We start from the raw sequence: 17,529 nt of genomic DNA, 5'->3' as shown, positions 1-17,529 counted from the left end.
TGGACTACCCGGCATCCATACACACTGCCAGGATTTATTCCGGAGTGCAGGAGTGCAGAGTCAGTAATCACTCAGTGAGGTCTCAAAACAAACAAAAAGACCATAAACATACTGTTATTTTCCTAAAGACACCATTCACACAAACCTGCACTAATACTTAGAGCAGTTTTTATTCACAGTTGCCAACATTTGGAAGCAAACCTTCAGTAAGTGAATGCATAAACTGTGGTACATCCAATGAAATAGAATTCATGCTAAAAAGATATTTCCATCCATGAAAAGACAGCATGGAATCTTCAAGGCATACGACTACATATAAATAACTACGGGGCTGAAGAGAGTACGGCAGGAAAGCTGCTTGCCTTACACATGGATTTTGATCCTCAGCACCCCATATGGCTCCCAGCACTGAATCACCAAGAACCATCTCTGAGCACAAAGCCAGCAATCAACCCCCTGTGCACCACCAGGTGTGATCCAAACACCAAAACAAATGCAGGGGGGGGGGGGGCGACAGTACCTAAAGTTAGGCACTTGCCTTGCACACAGCTAATCCAGGTTCGATCCCAGGCATCACATATAGTCCTCCAAATTCCACCAGGAATGATTCCTGAGTGCAGAGCCAGGAGAAAGCCCTGAGCAGAGCCGTGTGTGTGTGTGTGTGTGTGTGTGTGTGTGTGTGTGTGTGTGTGTGTGTGTGTGTGTGTGTGTGTGTGTGTGTGTGTCTCGGAGTGATAGTACAGCAGGTAGGGCATCTGCCTTGCACACAGCCGACCATGGCATCCCATATGGTCCCCCAAGCACTACCAGGAGTAATAACCGAGTGCAGAGCCAGAACTAACCTCTGAGCATCCCTGGGTGTGACCCAAAAAGCAAAAAAAAAAAAAAGTAACATTCTGTTGGTTGTGATGTTGATACAAATTCCAAATCAGAGATTTATAATTGTGGGTGAAGAGGGTATACAGAACATCTCTGTGCGTAGCTCTCAATATGTTGTGATCCTAAAACTGCTCTGTAAAAAAAATTTTAATGCATCAAAACTGATTCTTAAAAAAAAAAAAAACACTGATTCTTTACTCCGGAGGGGGCCACACCCAGCAGTGCTCAGGGCTCACTCCTGGCGCGCCCTCTCTCTCTCTCTCTCTGCATTTATTTATAAAAAGCTGGAGCTCAAAATCTGACTGACTTAACAAGGTCACCAAGCTGACACAAAATCATAAATCGAACCTGTAGAGACCTTTACTCTCCACCAATACACTAGAACCACATTCTATTTATTGAGGTAGTATTACCTTCGACTTACATATGAGAAGAGTCTAAAATTCATTTAAATTTTTATTTAAATATATCAAAAATAAAAATTATGGAAGTAGTAAGGGGAAAAGTTAAACTTCAAACATGAGCTTGAAGTCTAACTCCAAACTCGATGTACCTTCTAACATGCTAAGTTACAGCAAGACTGAAGCAGAGAACATGTGGATAGAGATGAGAAGACTTCCTGTATAAACCCAAACTATACACAGTGTGACCTGATGCCCCGGTGACAGTCAATGTGTCAAGAGAATAGGCCCTTTACTCAATTCCAAAATTCAGAATTAGGAGCCAAAGAATAGTACAGAGGGGAGGAGTCTTGCCTTAAATGCAGCTGACCCACTGAAATAGTTCAATTCCCTAGAACCACATATGGTCCTTCACCAGGAGTGACCCCTGAGTACAGAGTCAGGAGCAAGCCCTGAGCACCACAGTGTGAGGCCCAAAAATCAAACCAAGACAAACAAATGAAAACATGCGCGCGCACAGACAGACACATACACACATAGACACACACACACACACACACACACACACACACATTCTGGATTGGAGTTAAAAGGTCAAACCAATGTTGCATCATGTGTAGACCAAATCAGAACATATGATGTTGGCATAGTAAGCCTACCCCACAGAGCACAAAATTGGGAGAAGCCAATCCACAGCAAGAATGGAAAGAGACTTGGAGAACAGATGACTCTGAATCCTTGGCTCCAAACTGCTCTTGGAAAGTCATTCTCTTGTTCCCGTAAGACTCCCTTAATTCTTAATTGCCCCATTTTGGCTTAAGTTATCTTACAACTGTAGTCAAATGCAGAAGGGAAATATTAGCTTCCATCAAGTACAGTTTAAAAACTAAGCAGTTAGCAAATACCTCGGGTGAACATCAGACCAGAGAAGTAGTCTGTCCCAGTGTGGGCCCGTTCAGCTTCAAAAGACCTCATCCAGGTCAACTGCTGCTCCCCAACAGCCAACCCAACTGCAAGAGCTTCCTAACTGTATCATCAATTCTCCCAGCACAGTCCTTTAAGTCAACCAAACCCCTCAACTACCTCGAAACCATCCCCCAACTATCTCTGCAGCACCACACTTCCAAATCCTCCCCGTGAACGGTTCTCAAGTATTACTCCAGTACTTACTCCATGCTGACACAACCCATCCTGGCCGTACAAAAATTCACAGGCCTTCCTACATCTCCCTTGGCACTCCAGATCTTTCCTCTAGAGAACAGCAGTCTTCCCTCGCCCTACATTTCTTTCCCTACATAACTCTTTGAGGTATAACATCAATCTGATTCCACAGGCCTACTCATTAGTCTCCATTCACCTCTAGAGGTTCAGAGCAAGAAAATCTGACTCAGTCTTTCGGCTCTTGGTATCTAAGCACTTACACGCAATCCCCTGCAGAAAGTGGTTGCTCAAGTACCAGTTAAATATATGAAATAATCCTCATGGCATAGCACAGTTGTTTAAAAATGTATATATCTATTATCTGTAGCAAAGGAAAGAAGGGGACTGGTAAGGGTTATGACACCCAGCATCAGGATGCTTGGGAAAAGATTACGTTTTTATACAGTAATAGGTGCTTAGGGTTTCAAACGGTGAGGGAGGGGGAGGAGCGAGACAGAAATTCCAGGTGGTCTGGGTGACAGGATTTCAAGGTCTTTGTCTCTCATCTCTGGTCACGTAAGCAGAAATGTCCTGACAAATCAAGAAAGCCATTGGGGAGCTTGCCTTGCACGCAGTCAACCCGGGTTCAGTCCCCAGCACCATATGTGGTCCCCCAAGTCCCGTGACGAGTGATACCTGAGTGCAGAGTCAGGATGAAGCCCTGAGCACCACTGGTGGTGGCCCAAAAACAAAACAAAACAAAACAAAAAAATCAAGGTTTGGTAGTTACAGCAAAGAAGAAAAAGCAAATAAATCCATGAACACACAAAATAACAAATGCTCCACAACAATGCAAAATTTGGTCCATGACTCATTACATCTTTAGAAGTTAATTACATTCAGAGTGGGGGGGAGTGGCTAGTGATTAGAGCACATGTCTTCCATGTGACGACAGTCTTTGGGTTCCCCAGCCAGGCCAAAAAATAATAATTAACTGAATTCTTGAAATGGCTTAGAAGAGGAGCATGTGGTTAGGGGGGGGGGGGCATAAGGGGATGTGAGTATGAGAGTATGAAACAGACGTTTCATGCCCAAATTGACATGTGTATCCAAAATGCCATTTTCAGAAAAGAAAGCCCAAAAGTTAAACAACAACAACAACAAAAAAAAACTAAATCATAGAAAATACACAAAAACAAATTGGTATGTACAATATGCTTCTAACTGGCGGATATAGGCTAGGTAAATAAGAGGACAAAATCAAGCACCAGATATTCTCACTAACCTCTGGTATATAGAATAACATGTCTAATAGGAGGTAATAAAGACGGGCAAAACACTGGCTCCAGATTACTGGAACAATAATGCCAAGAAAAGAGAAATGGCGGCAAAAAGAGATCTCTGGAACAGGGGGCAAGAATGAGGGGCCTTGGGCCACTCTCTCGTGTACAGGTCAAGTACCTGTATATATACATCTCACTGTTACTGTCATCCCGTTGCTCATCGATTTGCTCAAGCAGGCACCAGTAACATCTCCATTATGCAACTTGTTTTTACTGTTTTTGGCATATCGAATACACCACGGGTAGCTTGCCAGGCTCTGCCACGCGGGCGAGATACTCTCGGTAGCTTGCCGGGCTCTCAGAGAGGGGCGGAAGAATCTAGCCCGGGTCAGGCAAACGCCCTACATTCGGTGCTATCGCTCCAGCCTCGTGTGTGTGTGTGTGTGTGTGTGTGTGTGTGTGTGTGTGTGTGTGTGTGTACACACACACACACACATACATATTCTATACCACTAGATCCAACACTACTGTAAGTCTGAGGCCCAAATTAGAACAGTTCAACTTAAAAACAATCAAGGAGTCATTTTTAGAGGGTAGGGGAATCTGAGGTAAGAGATAAGGGACTGGAGGTGGGAACACCGTATGCCTGAAAGAAAGCCATGGTAAGTAACTATGCAAATCATGGCACCTAAATATAGTTTATCGTTGGTTATGTGCAGACACAGGTGAATACCTCTCACTGCGATTAGGAGTCTGAGGCTAAAACTATGACTCAAAAATGCCCTAATGTAAATCTAGATTTTTTAATGTAATATTAAACATTTTTAAGTATTTTAAGTAAATAATATGCATTATAAACCTAACAAGATACTAGTAGTTAAAATCTATATCATCTGTCAATTCAGATACATCATTTTAATTCACTAAATGTCACTCTAATATCCAGCAAAATCCAAACTAAACCAGTACAATACTTCTTTTGGGAGCAATACTTACACGGCAGAGCCTGGCAAGCTACCCGTGGCGTATTCGATATGCCAAAAACAGTAACAAATCTCACAATGGAGACATTACTGGTGCCCGCTGGAGCAAAGCGATGAACAACGGACGACAGTGCTACAGTGCTACTTAGATTATGATTGTCATAAATTCAGACTTGCCCCATTCCTTACTACTTTTTTTTAAGAAGAATGTCAGAATAGTCAAACAATAAACAGAAATACAGTATGCTGGGGTGTGGCACTCCATTTCCAGATGCTGACAGCCAGGACGGTTCCTGGGGGCTGTCTCCCACCAGTCAAGGGGGCTTCCTCCTCAGAGGCAGCAGCACATGGCAGGGTTTCTCACCGTTTCCCCATTAAGGGCCCCTTCTTCCCCGTTTGTTTCCTTCCCGTGCTCCCTCCCAACCCCACCTTTACACCTTGGAATATCCCTTTCCACCGTTTAGCACCGTTTACCTTTATTATCCTGCACCACATTTACCATCCATTTACCACCCTGGAATATCAGTGGAGCAGTGGAGCCCATGACAAAGCCACAGTAGCACAGAGTACTCAAATCTCCCTCTCCTCCTCTTCTCTCTCTCCCCACTCCGCCCCCCACTCTCTCCCCCTCCCTCCCTCTCAGAATCCAGATGGCCAGGAGGGTCATGTGAGAAAAGAGCAGCCTAACTGCAAGATGTCAAGGGTTAAGTACTCTGAGGCCCACTTGCCAGGTAGGCCCTTTCCCCCAGAGACAGCAGCTGCCAGATGACCACTTAGAAATCAGTGTCAGTAAACAGATGACCAGAAAGACTAGTCCAACTTACAAAAACCACATCAGACAATATATGCTATGTTAGAGTTCTGATAGCATAAAACTTGAGTGTAATACAGTTATGAATCACCCAAGGCAGCTAATTATATATGATAATGCTGGTTTGGATGTGTAAACTTTAGAACGATCTTTAAGTCACTACTTAATCCCAGATATTTATGTTCTGACCAGCTCGCTTTTTGCTTTTTGTGACGTTAACATATCACAAGCACCACAGCCATAGACAGAAGAATCTAGGATTGAATAAACAATTTCTCACTTTCAAAGAAATCTTCCAACCTCTCAATTTTCCATTTTTCTAGGACAGAATTCAAACATGTGAGGTGGCCAAAAAAAAAAAAATTTTAAAAATTCATTCTAAAGTTGAACTTTGCACTATAAAATTATTCTTTCCTTCCTCAAAACTCTAATAACATGAGAGCATCATACAGTATCACCAGCAATATCCATACAGAAAGACAGCAGGACGCACTGGGGGAAGGGAGAGTCACTAGTTTTAGAGAGCAACAAAATCTACCTTCGGATGGAAGATGTCAAGTTCCCAGTACTCCCGAGGCAAGGGACTCAAGGTCACAGAGAATTTACAATCTGAACTGACAGAATTTCAAAGAACCATCCACACCATCCAGGTGAAGTTAACATCCTACTCTTGTTCAGCCTCAGAAGAGAGCAGAATTAAGGAAAGCATGTCTATCAAGATGTAGAATTTTCAGAAATATCCAACTACCATGATGACCTTCTCTCAAAACTCTTGCCACAAATAAAACTACTCCATGATGATACTCCTAGAGCACGTGAAATCATTTTTTTGTAGTCAAAGTAAACAAAGCTACTGGTAAACTAACACTTTTATTTTTGCTTGCAGACACTACTAAGCAACATCTTCAAATATTTTTTCTTTTTTGCTAATTTTTTATGTTTATCATCACAGAAAATACAGGTTTCAGACATATACAAACTCAACTGATTTTCTCAAGAGAACTAGAAAAGGAAATATATAAATATAAAAAGATCTAAGAGACAGGGAGACTGCTTCTTGATAACCTATGCATTATTTATATGCTTTTTAAAAAATGCATAATCCTAAGAAACTAAATCTACTAACCTCTACAATCAATGTGATACATGGTTTATCCAGTCTTGGCAAAAATCCTCTGGACCACCAATGGTATGTTCATCCACTCGTACATACGCAATTGTATAAAGAATCTATTATTTAGAACACCAGAAAAAAAAACAATTAAAAGACTTATAGCTACCATAAAAAAAGAAAAAGAGCACTTTTCATATCTATGCTAAGATTTCCTAATTTAATACCCTGCTTCACAAATTCAGAATGGAGAAAATTATAGTGATTACCAAATTGGAGAAAGAATAAGGAATATTTTTATAAATAAAAGTTGCCATATAGAAGTAAAATTTTTTAATACTGGTAATTAATCACTGAAGACTAAAAATTTTTCACTGAAGACTAAAAAAAGAGTCCAATACGACATATTTTATTACATATGTACATATGATCATACACATACAAAACCATGCTGAAATAAGAAATGTAGACACATCTACATTACCAAAAAAAAGTATTACAAGAATATCGGTGGATAGGCACACATGAGTAAGACCTTACCACTGAGAATGCAAATGGTTAAAAGTCATAACCCTGGGAACCTTTGCTCTCTCTTAGTTCTGGGACTTCTCACTCCTTACTATGCATACACCCCCACCCCAACAGTTACCTGAGTAACATCTCCATTCCCTGTGACTTCACCATCACCCATCCACACCTGCAACTCACCAGCTAACAATATGCAAAATTGCAAGCTTGCATTATCTCTTCATTCTTCTAACAACCCCTTAAAATAGATGGTTATTTTCTCATTTTACAGATGAGATAACCAAGGTACATAAGTTAGTACCTTTGCTCAAGGCTATTAACTGAAAATTTAGAAAGCCAGAATTCAAAACTGGCTCAGGCTTCCTCCACTACCAGAGCTTTTAGTCACACATTTCAGTCACTGGATGTCTCAAAAATTCAACGAATTCATTCAACAAGTAATGTATTCACTGGGCCCACGATGTGGCTCAAAGGATTCAAGCCCCAGTGATGACAAAAATAACAGTCATAATGAACACAAGCCCATTCTCAATTTTCTCCACTTCCCTAAATCAGTGACGTGGCTTCACTCTCCACCAACCCTTCCCAAAACTCTTTCCGGAATCATCTGAAAAAAGGCAGATGGAATCATCCCTATTTCCTCCCCTTAACTTGTCCGGTAAATTCTGCCTCGTCACCTCCTTGCCAAATGCACTCCACTGTTCAAACCCCAATGCTACAGTTCTTTCATGTGTCCACTGTGATACCTTCCTGGTTACTCTCACTGCACTCAGACTCTAGGATCCTTGCAAAAGTCACTGCCACTTGCTAGCCTTATAAAACAGGTCTACTCGTGTTACACCCCTGCTCTGAAAGCTTTTGATGGTTCTCCACTGCCTGCTGAACAAAGTCCAAACTAGTTACCTTGGCATTCCTACCCAGGCTGGTTCCAACCTACCCTCCTACCTTCATCTCCTATTGGTGCAAACCGCCATCCCACTAGAAATATTGATTTATACAGCACTTCATTATTCATACAGCATTCTTTTCCCACGCATTGGTAGTCCTCACAATACAATGAGTATGGGCCCTAATTTATAAGAAAGAAACTGAGACTTGGGAAGATAATATGATTTGCTGAAGATTCCAAATTGTCAAAGGCAGAAGTTTCAAACACCTAATTTTATCTCTGCTCTGTAGGTCATGCAGTCACAGCAGGCTATCCCAACACCTCAGACTTACTCTTCTTCTGAAAACACACACGGAATTTTCCAGCACTGTTTTTCAAAGGGGCTAAGGGGCTACTCCCAGCAGAATTCAACTTACTTGTGTAGCCAACACACAGCTAGTGGTGCTCAGGGAACCACTGGGACGATGTCAACTGATGCGAGGGCCAGTGGTGCCAGGCCCAGCCAGCAGTACTGTGATGGGGGGGTCAGAATTCAGAGACATGTACATGGCCTGGTATGTGCTCGACCACTTGAGCTGATCTCCCCAGTCCCTCTATGACTTAGCTGGACATAGAGTTCCTTTGCCTGGAATGCTATTCTCACTCCCTGATGTTTCCAAGAACTACGTTGTGTATTTTTTTTATGCCTTCTGATGAGTTTGTTATATTTATCTATAAATCTGCCTGTAATAATAAGGTCTGTAAATACAGGACCATTAACTCAGCCACTCAACAGTTAAGTCTGCTTAATTAATTGGGAAATGTGTAGGGAAAATGAGCTATATAAATTGCAAGCATCAAGGCAGTGAGCGGCCAGGGATGAAACCAGAGAGATCAGTAACTCAGATCAGACTATATTCTGAGCAAGGTCAAATGCCTCAGTTCTAACTATTCTCACCAGTATTTGCAATTATTGAATATTACAAGTTAGGGACCAGGGGAGAGCCTGGCAAGGTACCCCTGGCGTATTCGATATGCCAAAAACAGTAACAATAACTCTCACAATGGAGATGTTACTGGTGCCCGCTTGAGCAAACTGATGAACAAAGGGTCAGGATGACAGGGACCAGGGAGATGGTTCAATGGGCTAGAATGCATGCTTTGCCTGTGGGAGGACTGGGGTTCAACCCCTGGCACCACATGCTTCCCAAGCACTGCCAAGAACATACCACCCACACAAGCACCAAACCAGTAGCAGCCCCTGAAAGCGGCCAGGTTTTTCGGCCCCCCCCGCCCCTTAATTAAAAGAGAAAAAAAACTTAATATAGGTTATTGCACGAATAATTCAAAACAATGGAATAGGAGTAAAAAAAAGAACAGCTAATAAAAAAATAGAAACTTTTTTTTAAAGTCACAGTGAAATTACAAAGTTATTCATGATTTGGGTTTCATGCATAAAAGATTTCAACCAATCCCTTCGCCAGTGTCCATTTCATTTCGCCAGTGCCCACCACTCCCTCACACCCCCCACCTCCCACCCACCAATCTGCCTCTATGAGAGGCGCTTTTTTGTTAAGTTCTTGCACTGTCATTATGATACTGTTACTAGTAGGGTTTCATACCCGACACTTTATCCCCGCATTTAGCCCAATGACGATCAGATTCAAAAGATGTTTTTATAAAGACCACAATATAAAGCCTCGAATGCTTCCTTCCCTCTGTCAGAAATCTCCGTATCCACTGCTGAAATATTAACTATATTGTAAATTTTTTCTTGATTGGCAGAGCTTAGAAGAAAAAGTAGCCCACATGTTTTATATTAATTTCATTCCATTAAGTTATATCACCCCAAATATAAAGGTTAAATTCGTGATTTAAAAACCTTAAGTGATTTACAAATTAGATTTCAGAACTGCATTTAACATTCAGAACTCTTGGTTCTCTCTTTGGCATTACTCCCCCGCCCACCCCAAGCCTGACCTGGTCTATGAACATCAGAACACTGTGGCCAAAATTTATGTTCACAAGTTGTTTTTCTGGAGTCTAGTGGGAGAACTGATGCTGGTCTTACCATAAACTGTGCATTTTCCCATTCAGAGACAGTGACATTGGTAGAACTGAATTAACATAAACTTCGGAATCAGAGAATCTGAACTTTAGCTTTAATCCTACGATATGGGAAGTTAATCCCTGTCGTATTTAGATTACCACACTTGAGGCTGCAAAGACAGTTCAGCTTGCCTTGCATGTGGCCAATGCAGGCTTGATCCCCAACTCCACAAATAGTCCCCTCAGCACTGCCAAGTGACCCATGAGCACTGAGCCCTGAGGAGTACCCCTGAGCCAGAAGTGCACCCATGCCCCACAAAAAAAAAAAAAAAAAAAAAACCACTCAGTGGACTGTTGCAAAACATCAGTTAATACATAAAAAGGAGCTGAAGCAATAGCACAGCGGGTAGGGCGTTTGCCTTGCACACAGCCAACCCTGGTTGGATCCAGCATCCCATAAGGTCCCCTGAGCACTGCCAGGAGTAATTCCTGAGTGCATAAGCCAGGAGTAAACTCTGTGCATCACCGGGTATGACCCAAAAAGAAAAAAAATAATAATAAAAAAACATAAAAAATGATAAAGACATACGGTAAACCAACCATAAACATTGCTTTACTATTCGATGACAATGACAATCACCTGACTCAATATGACAATTAGTATTTGAGAAAGGGTAACAAATTCTAACTAATTCCGTGAGATTATCCTGCTTACGTTTTGGAAATCTGCATACATCAATGACACTACTTGGGGAAAAAAGAAAAGAGGGATATAACTAAAAGAAGAAAACAAAAGAATTTCTGTGTCAAGTGCTCCAGCAAAGTGTGGAGGCAAATACAACTAGAAATAAATATAGATTTAATTTCAATTCATGTATGTTGCTTAAAATCAAAGGTAAAAATGTTCATCTGAAATCTGAAATAATACGCCTGAAGGGCAGAAGAGAGAACAGCAGGTAAGGCGTTTGCCTGCACTCTGCTAACCCAGGTTCAATCCCTGGTACCCCATATGGCTCTCCAAGCACCACCCAGAGATCTGTACTCCTGGTACATACAGAGCCAGGAGTAATGCCTAAGCATCACTGGGTATGGCCCAATGAATCACTGTATCACTGTATCACTGTCATCCTGTTGCTCATAGATTTGCTCAAGCGGGCACCAGTAACGTCTCCATTGTGAGACTTGTTGTTACTGTTGTTGGCATATCAAATACGCCACAGGGAGCTTGCCAGGCTCTGCCGTGCAGGCGAGATACTCTCGGTAGCTTGCCAGGCTCTCCGAGAGGGGCAGAGGAATCAAACCCGGGTCAGGCCATGTGCAAGGCAAAGCTATCACTCCAGCCCCAATCAATCAATAAATAAAATAATACATCTCAAACCAGGTATATTACAATAGCATTATCTATATCATATAGTGTACATTTTGGCTCAGAACTTTTTCTTTCTTCTCAGTAGTATTGCTTCATTGGCTGGCTTTAGCCTTTCTCTTGTACCCACATCAATACTAAAAAATAGTACAATAGTAGGATTAAAATAACCTCTGAGAATTTAGCAATGCCCCTAACTTACTCTTTCTCATCTCCTGAACGCTTGATGGCACACAGAGGTGATATGGGCTAAAGCCAGTCATGAGCACACAGGGGTCTGAGACATCTGGGATTTCATTCTAATTCTATCACTTACTGACGGAGCTTAGGAACCTAAAAAGACCGGTTCCACTTAGCGGCTGGAGCAGGTAGGGTACAGCAGGTAGGGTGTTTACCTTGCACGCGGCCAACCCGAATTCGATTCCCAGCATCCCATATGGTCCCCCAAGCACCGCCAAGATTAATTCCTGAGTGCAGAGCCAGGAGGAACCCCTATACACCATGGGGTGTGACCCCAAAAAACCGGAGGGGGGGGGGAAGAGACTGTTTCCACTTTATAAAATAGTGAATAAAAAGTACATAGGCACCTTACATTATTCTAACAAAATTATAACATCTTGGTGAACAAAAATCTTGACAGCGCTTAAAATACTGGTGAAGAAATGTTTAAGGGTAAAATATACTGAGGCTTTCAATTTATATGTTTTCACTGCCTCAAAAAACAAGTACATTATCCAGTGAACTCTATATCTATATACTTAACCATTTTTAGTATATTTGGTTTGAATTTTAGCAATCTTTCTAAAGAATATTTAACTAAAAACTTTAAAGATGGAATGAAGTGGGACATTTAATAAAGCTAGTAAAACAGCAAATATAGAATTAAATTAGTGAATATACGTCAATTCTTACTTTCAAGTTTTCAGTATATTTTAAGACTTTACAATGAAGTATTAAAACAACAAAAAAAAAATGTTGCATCTAACAGTCTGTTTTACTAAATCCTAGGTTAGAAATTACAACCGGCAAATATTTAATTCAGATATACTTAGCTCTTTTCTGGAGGAAGCTGGTGTGGGGGAGCCACACGTGCCTGTGTTTAGGATCACTGCTCCCAGGGCCGGGAGGGGAGAGGGGGATCAGCACACGTGCTGGAGACCCAACAGGGCTGCCATGTGCAAGGCAAGCACATTAAGCCCCGCATTATTTCTCCAGCCCAACTCATTATGGTGAAATTTTAAAAGGCACCATTTTACCAGTCATCAGTTTTATTCTGCTGAAGTTTAAATGTCATAAACCCCTTAGCCAATTAATAGTGTAATTTCAATAAATTATTCCACAGAACCAACTACCTCTAATCTATCATCTACCCTGGGGGGTGGGGGGGGAGGAGATAAAAACCAAATCAACAGATACTGTGATTGATGATTTAACCAAACAAAACACTGAAAGAGGAAGGACTGGCATTATTCATTATTCGCTTCTGACATTTCCAACAGCTGCTAAAGTTAGTTAAATTCCTTATCCATTAGTACTAATGGATAAGGCAACATCTTAACAGGTACCTGATGTACAAGAGCAAACTGTATAGACACATAAACAGCTAGGTTAGAAAGATAACCAATTCCTCTAGTTTTATTCCCCATTCCTACTGTCAACTCAAATTTTATCACATTTTATGATATAATTATAAACTCAAATGATTTTGCAGTGTAACAACTTAAAAAGTCAGACTACCTCACATGCATTAGGATGGCTACTCAGAAAGAGAAAAAAGAATACTGATAAGAGTAAGAAAAATTGAAAAATTGTACACTGCTGGTAGAAACATAACGTGATATAATTACTGTGGAAAACAGTATAAGAATTCCTTTAAAAAGCAAAAACAGGTGGGATTTGTGTTGGAATGCTAAATATAATCAATCACTGTGAACAATTTTATAAGAATAAAATTAAATTTTAAAAAAGTAAAAGCAGGGGCTAGAGTGATAGCACAGCGGGTAGGGCATTTGCCTTGCACGCAGCCAACCCGGGTTCGATCCCCAGCATCCCATATGGTCCCCCAGCACTGCCAGGAGTGATTCCTGAATGCAGAGCCAGGAGTAACCCCTGAGCATCGCCGGGTGTAACTCAAAAAAGCAAAAAAAAAAAAAAAAGGTAAAAGCAGAATTAGCATATGATCCCAAGAAGATTTATCCATATCCAGTGAAGCATTAGAAACTAACAGCTAAAAGGTAAAAGCAATCTAAGTTTCTACCAACAGAAGTATGGATAAGAAAATGTGGTGTGTATATATATATATATATATATATATACACACACACACACACAAAGGAGTACTAGTCAGTATTCAAGAGGAAAGAAATACGGCTATGAGTCATTTAGCCATGGCGATGCTTAGTGGTCTGGCATTTTAATTTTTATAAATCTTCACATAGATTTTTTTTCACATAGGGATCTTATGAATTTTTAACAAAAAGGAGTAATTGTGGCACAGTCACAAAAAAAGACAAATACTGTATGATTTCACTTACATGAGGTACCGAAAACAGAGAGACATAAAGTAGATTGGCAGCTGCCAGGGACTGGACAGCGATGGCAACAGAGTGTTAGGGTTTAACAGGTACCAGGTTTTGATTCTGCAGGGTAAAAGCTTCCTGGAGATGAAAGGCAGTGATTATACAACAGTATGAATATACTTGGTCCTAGTGAGCTGTTCACTTAAAACTGGTTGTGGTGGGGGCTGAAGAGATAGTACAGTATGCAGCACACTTGCCTTGCACTAACCCCCCAGCCCGGGAACCCTCTCCATACACACCCTTTGGGCCCTGCCAGGAGTGATCCCTGAGCACCACCCGTGTGGCCCAAACCAAAAAAGAAAAAAAATCTATGATGGTAAATTTTAAATTTTACATTATGTGCATTTTGCCACAATAACCAATAAACAAACAAAACAAAAATCTGGGAACTGATCACAGAAAGGTCTGATGGTACTCCAGGTTGGAAGTGAGAAAACTCTGCCCCAGTCTCTCACCTTTTCTTTTTTTCTTTTTTTTTTTTTGTTTTTATTTTTATGGGGGTTTTTTGGGTTTGTTTTTGTTTTTGTTTTTGTTTTTTTGGTTTGGGGACACATGCAGAGATGCTCAGGGTTTACTGTAACCTGGCTCTGCCCTCTGCGATCATTCTTGACAGTGCTCAAAGGACCCCCCTATGCAGTGCCAGGGATGGAACCTGTTCGGCCCTGGGCAAGGCAAGCACTTGACCAGCTGTACTGTCTCTCCAGAGCGTCGTCTCCTCTTTAAAACCAGGATAATTCCTACCTACCCGACTCACGTTGTCGTTAGGAGGGGCAAAAGTGAGATCACGCATATAAAAGTAGCTTTAAACTGCCAAGCACCAAAGAAACAGAAATTATTAGGTTTATAATTACTCTCGTATGGAAAATCAGAAGGGGCAGAAACAACATAAACTTCATAGAGCTAGACCTTGCAACATCCTCACCCATGCCTCATCGCATTTAAAACTCACGCCCCTTCCTTGTTGGTTTGTTGTGTTTTTTTTTTGTTTTTAGTGTTGTTTTTTTTTTTTTTTTTGCATCCACAGAAGGGCCGCAACCGAGGGTGTAGGGCATGGGGAGAGGGGAAGGGGTTACACTGCAGCCTCAAATATCTCATCGAAGCACCCACCCCAAACGCAAGCATAAATGATCTTACGTGTCCGAGGATAATTGAATTTCTAGGACCCTCCACCCCCACCACCCCCGCCACCCGGGCCTGCGGCGCCCTCGGACTACATTTCCCACAAAGCACCGAGGGCGGCGAGCCCGGGCGGGCGGGGCGGACAGAAATTCACGGGGACCACAGGTGTCCCCGAACGGAGGTCGCCTGCGCCCTGGAAAACTGCATCGCTCGGGGGTCGAGGGTGGCCTGGCTCTCGCTTCGGAACACGCTGTCACGGCGGGCGGGCGGGCGCCGCGACCCTTCCCGTGCCCCCGCCCTCTAATCTCGTCCCCCCCACCCCCCCGCTTCCCGGGAGGGTCACAGCCTATTCTTGACCTTTGCAGCGCTGTCTAAAGGGGGTCACGGAAAGGCACCTTCTTCTCCCTCCTCCTCCTCCTCCTCCCGGAAGGACCCATTCCTTGAACTCGCCCAACAGTCAGGCCCCGGAGGGCGGCGGGGGTCAGACGGGACGCACGGACCGACGTGTGCGGAGGAGGGGTGGGGGGTTTGCTCCAGGCCAGTCCGCAGGCGGGGGAGGGCCGGAGGGCGCCCCCCCACTCAACACCCCCCGCGGCTCCCCGCCCCCACTCCCGGGCCCGGCCGGGGCGGACCGCTGGCACCGGCGCTGGCTCCGCCCGGAGCTCCGGTTTCTATTTCGCAACGTGACGGTGCAAACCTGAGGCCTACAAAACGCCGGCGGCGGCGGTGGCGGCGGCGGTGGCGGCCGCGTCCCTGCGCCCCGCCCGCCCAGGCCCGGGCGCCCCAGCCCCCCGCCGCCGCCGCCGGCTCCCCCCACCCCACCCCCCACACACAGACACACGCACACGGCCCGGGCGCCCCGGCGCTCTCGGGCCCGCCCGGCTCCCGGCCGCCGGCCCCGGCGCCTCCCCGGCTCGCGGCCGCGGGCTCGCCGTGGCACTTACTCAGCTCGTCCTGGGAGGCGGAGGCGGCGGCCGCAGCCATGTTGCGCCGGGGAGGGAGCGAGGGAGGGGCGCGAGGGGGAGGGCACGGCCCGGCGGCGGCGGCGGCGGCGGCGGCGCGGGGGGCTCGCGGCTCGCGGGGCGCCGGGGGCCCCGCGCCAGCTCCGCTCGCGCTCGGCGCGGCCCGCCCGCCGTCGCCTGCGTCCGTCCTCCTCGGCGCGGCACGCGTCGGTCGCTCCCGCCGTCGCCCGCGAGCTCGCGACTCCGCGGGCGCTGGCCCGCCGCGTGTCGGCCCGAGCTGGGGGGGACGCGGCGGCGACCGGCCCCGCGCGGCGCGGGCTGTGCGCCCGGCGCTCCCGACTCACGCCGCTTTTATATTTAGAAAGAGCTGAGCCATCCTCCCCGCCGCGCCCCCCCGCCCCGCCGCCGCGCCCCCCGCGCGCCCGCCCCCGCGCCCCCGCGCCCCCGCTCGCGCCTCGTCCTGCCCACCTGCCGCTGCCCGCCCGCCCCGCCGCCCAGCGCTGTGCCCCGCGCGCGCTGGGGGGACCCGGCCTGCGGCGGGAGGCCCGGCCTAGCCCGCCCCGCCGAGCCGCCGCCGCCGCCGCCACCCCCTCCCGGGAGCGCGGCGGGGACGCGACGCGCGGGCCGCTGACCTGAGTCCGAGCCGGTCTCCATGCCGCCCGGGCGGCGCTGGGCGCGGACGCGAGGGGCCGGCGGCGGCGGCGGCGCGGGCTCGGCCCGGAGCGTGGGGGGGGGGGGGTTGAGTGGAGGGGGGGGCGGGGAGCCGTGCGCCGCCCACCGCGAGGGGCGCGGGAGCGAGCGGGTGCGGGCCGCGGCCGCCCGGGGAGACGATCGTCGCGCGGCGGGCTGGGCAGGGCCGGCGGGCCAGCGGCTCCCGACCCGGAGGAACGCGCCGGGCCGGAGGAAGAGACGTGGACTCGGAAAAAAGTGCAGCCGGGCTGCGGAGTCGGCGGGAGGAAGCCCCGCCCTGCGCCGCCCGCCCGCCCGCCGGCCGAACTTCTCGGCCGCGACGCTGACTCAGTCCCCGGCGAGCCCCGGCGCCGCCGCGGGCACACGCGGGGGTCCCCGCTGGCCCGCGCCCCCCCTGTCCTCCGCCCCCCCCCCCCCCACCGAGCGGGCCTGCGGCGGCCGCTTGTCCCAGGCTGGCAGGAGCTGGGACGCCCGAGTGGAGAGAAAAGTCACGGAGCTCTAGACGGGGGAAAAGTTAAGCAAGATTTTTTTTTTTTAAAGTCCACGTTGCACTCTATGCGATAGAGCTTTCTTTCAAAAACTTCAATAAAAGTAAATAAGTAAATAAATTCGATCTCTCTGTGCTTGGGGGTACACCCGAATGATTTATTTCCAGTATGTCCCACTTGGAGTCCCCTGCCTTCAGTTTGCTCGTGAGGTCACATACGCAAAAATCGTTTGTAAATGGGATTCAAATAAGGGGTTGGCATAATTGCTGTAC

At 45.9% G+C, this 17,529-nt stretch overlaps 1 protein-coding gene across 5 annotated transcripts in view; it reads right to left on the bottom strand.

Annotated features, from left to right (window-relative positions):
* Nucleotides 1–17,091, bottom strand: part of ECPAS (Ecm29 proteasome adaptor and scaffold) — a 126,879-nt gene extending 109,788 nt beyond the window's left edge. Inside the window, exons 1-2 of one of the 5 annotated variants that reach the window (XM_055123828.1) lie at nt 16,712–16,748; nt 6,624–6,727 (exon numbers count right to left, since the gene is read on the bottom strand). In XM_055123828.1, the coding sequence (XP_054979803.1) occupies nt 6,624–6,645 (22 nt within the window). In that variant the 5' untranslated portion in view covers nt 6,646–6,727; nt 16,712–16,748. Of the gene's footprint in view, nt 1–6,623; nt 6,728–13,953; nt 15,833–16,061; nt 16,417–16,711 lie in introns of those variants that run through there. The other 4 variants (XM_055123819.1, XM_055123824.1, XM_055123835.1 and 1 more) reach the window with 4 other exon arrangements.
* Nucleotides 17,092–17,529: the final 438 nt, after the last annotated feature.

Source organism: Sorex araneus, chromosome 1 (genome assembly GCF_027595985.1).
Source record: "Sorex araneus isolate mSorAra2 chromosome 1, mSorAra2.pri, whole genome shotgun sequence".
NCBI lineage: Eukaryota > Metazoa > Chordata > Mammalia > Eulipotyphla > Soricidae > Sorex > Sorex araneus.
Note: the sequence above shows the minus strand (reverse complement) of the source record. Positions and strands in the feature narration are given on the sequence as shown.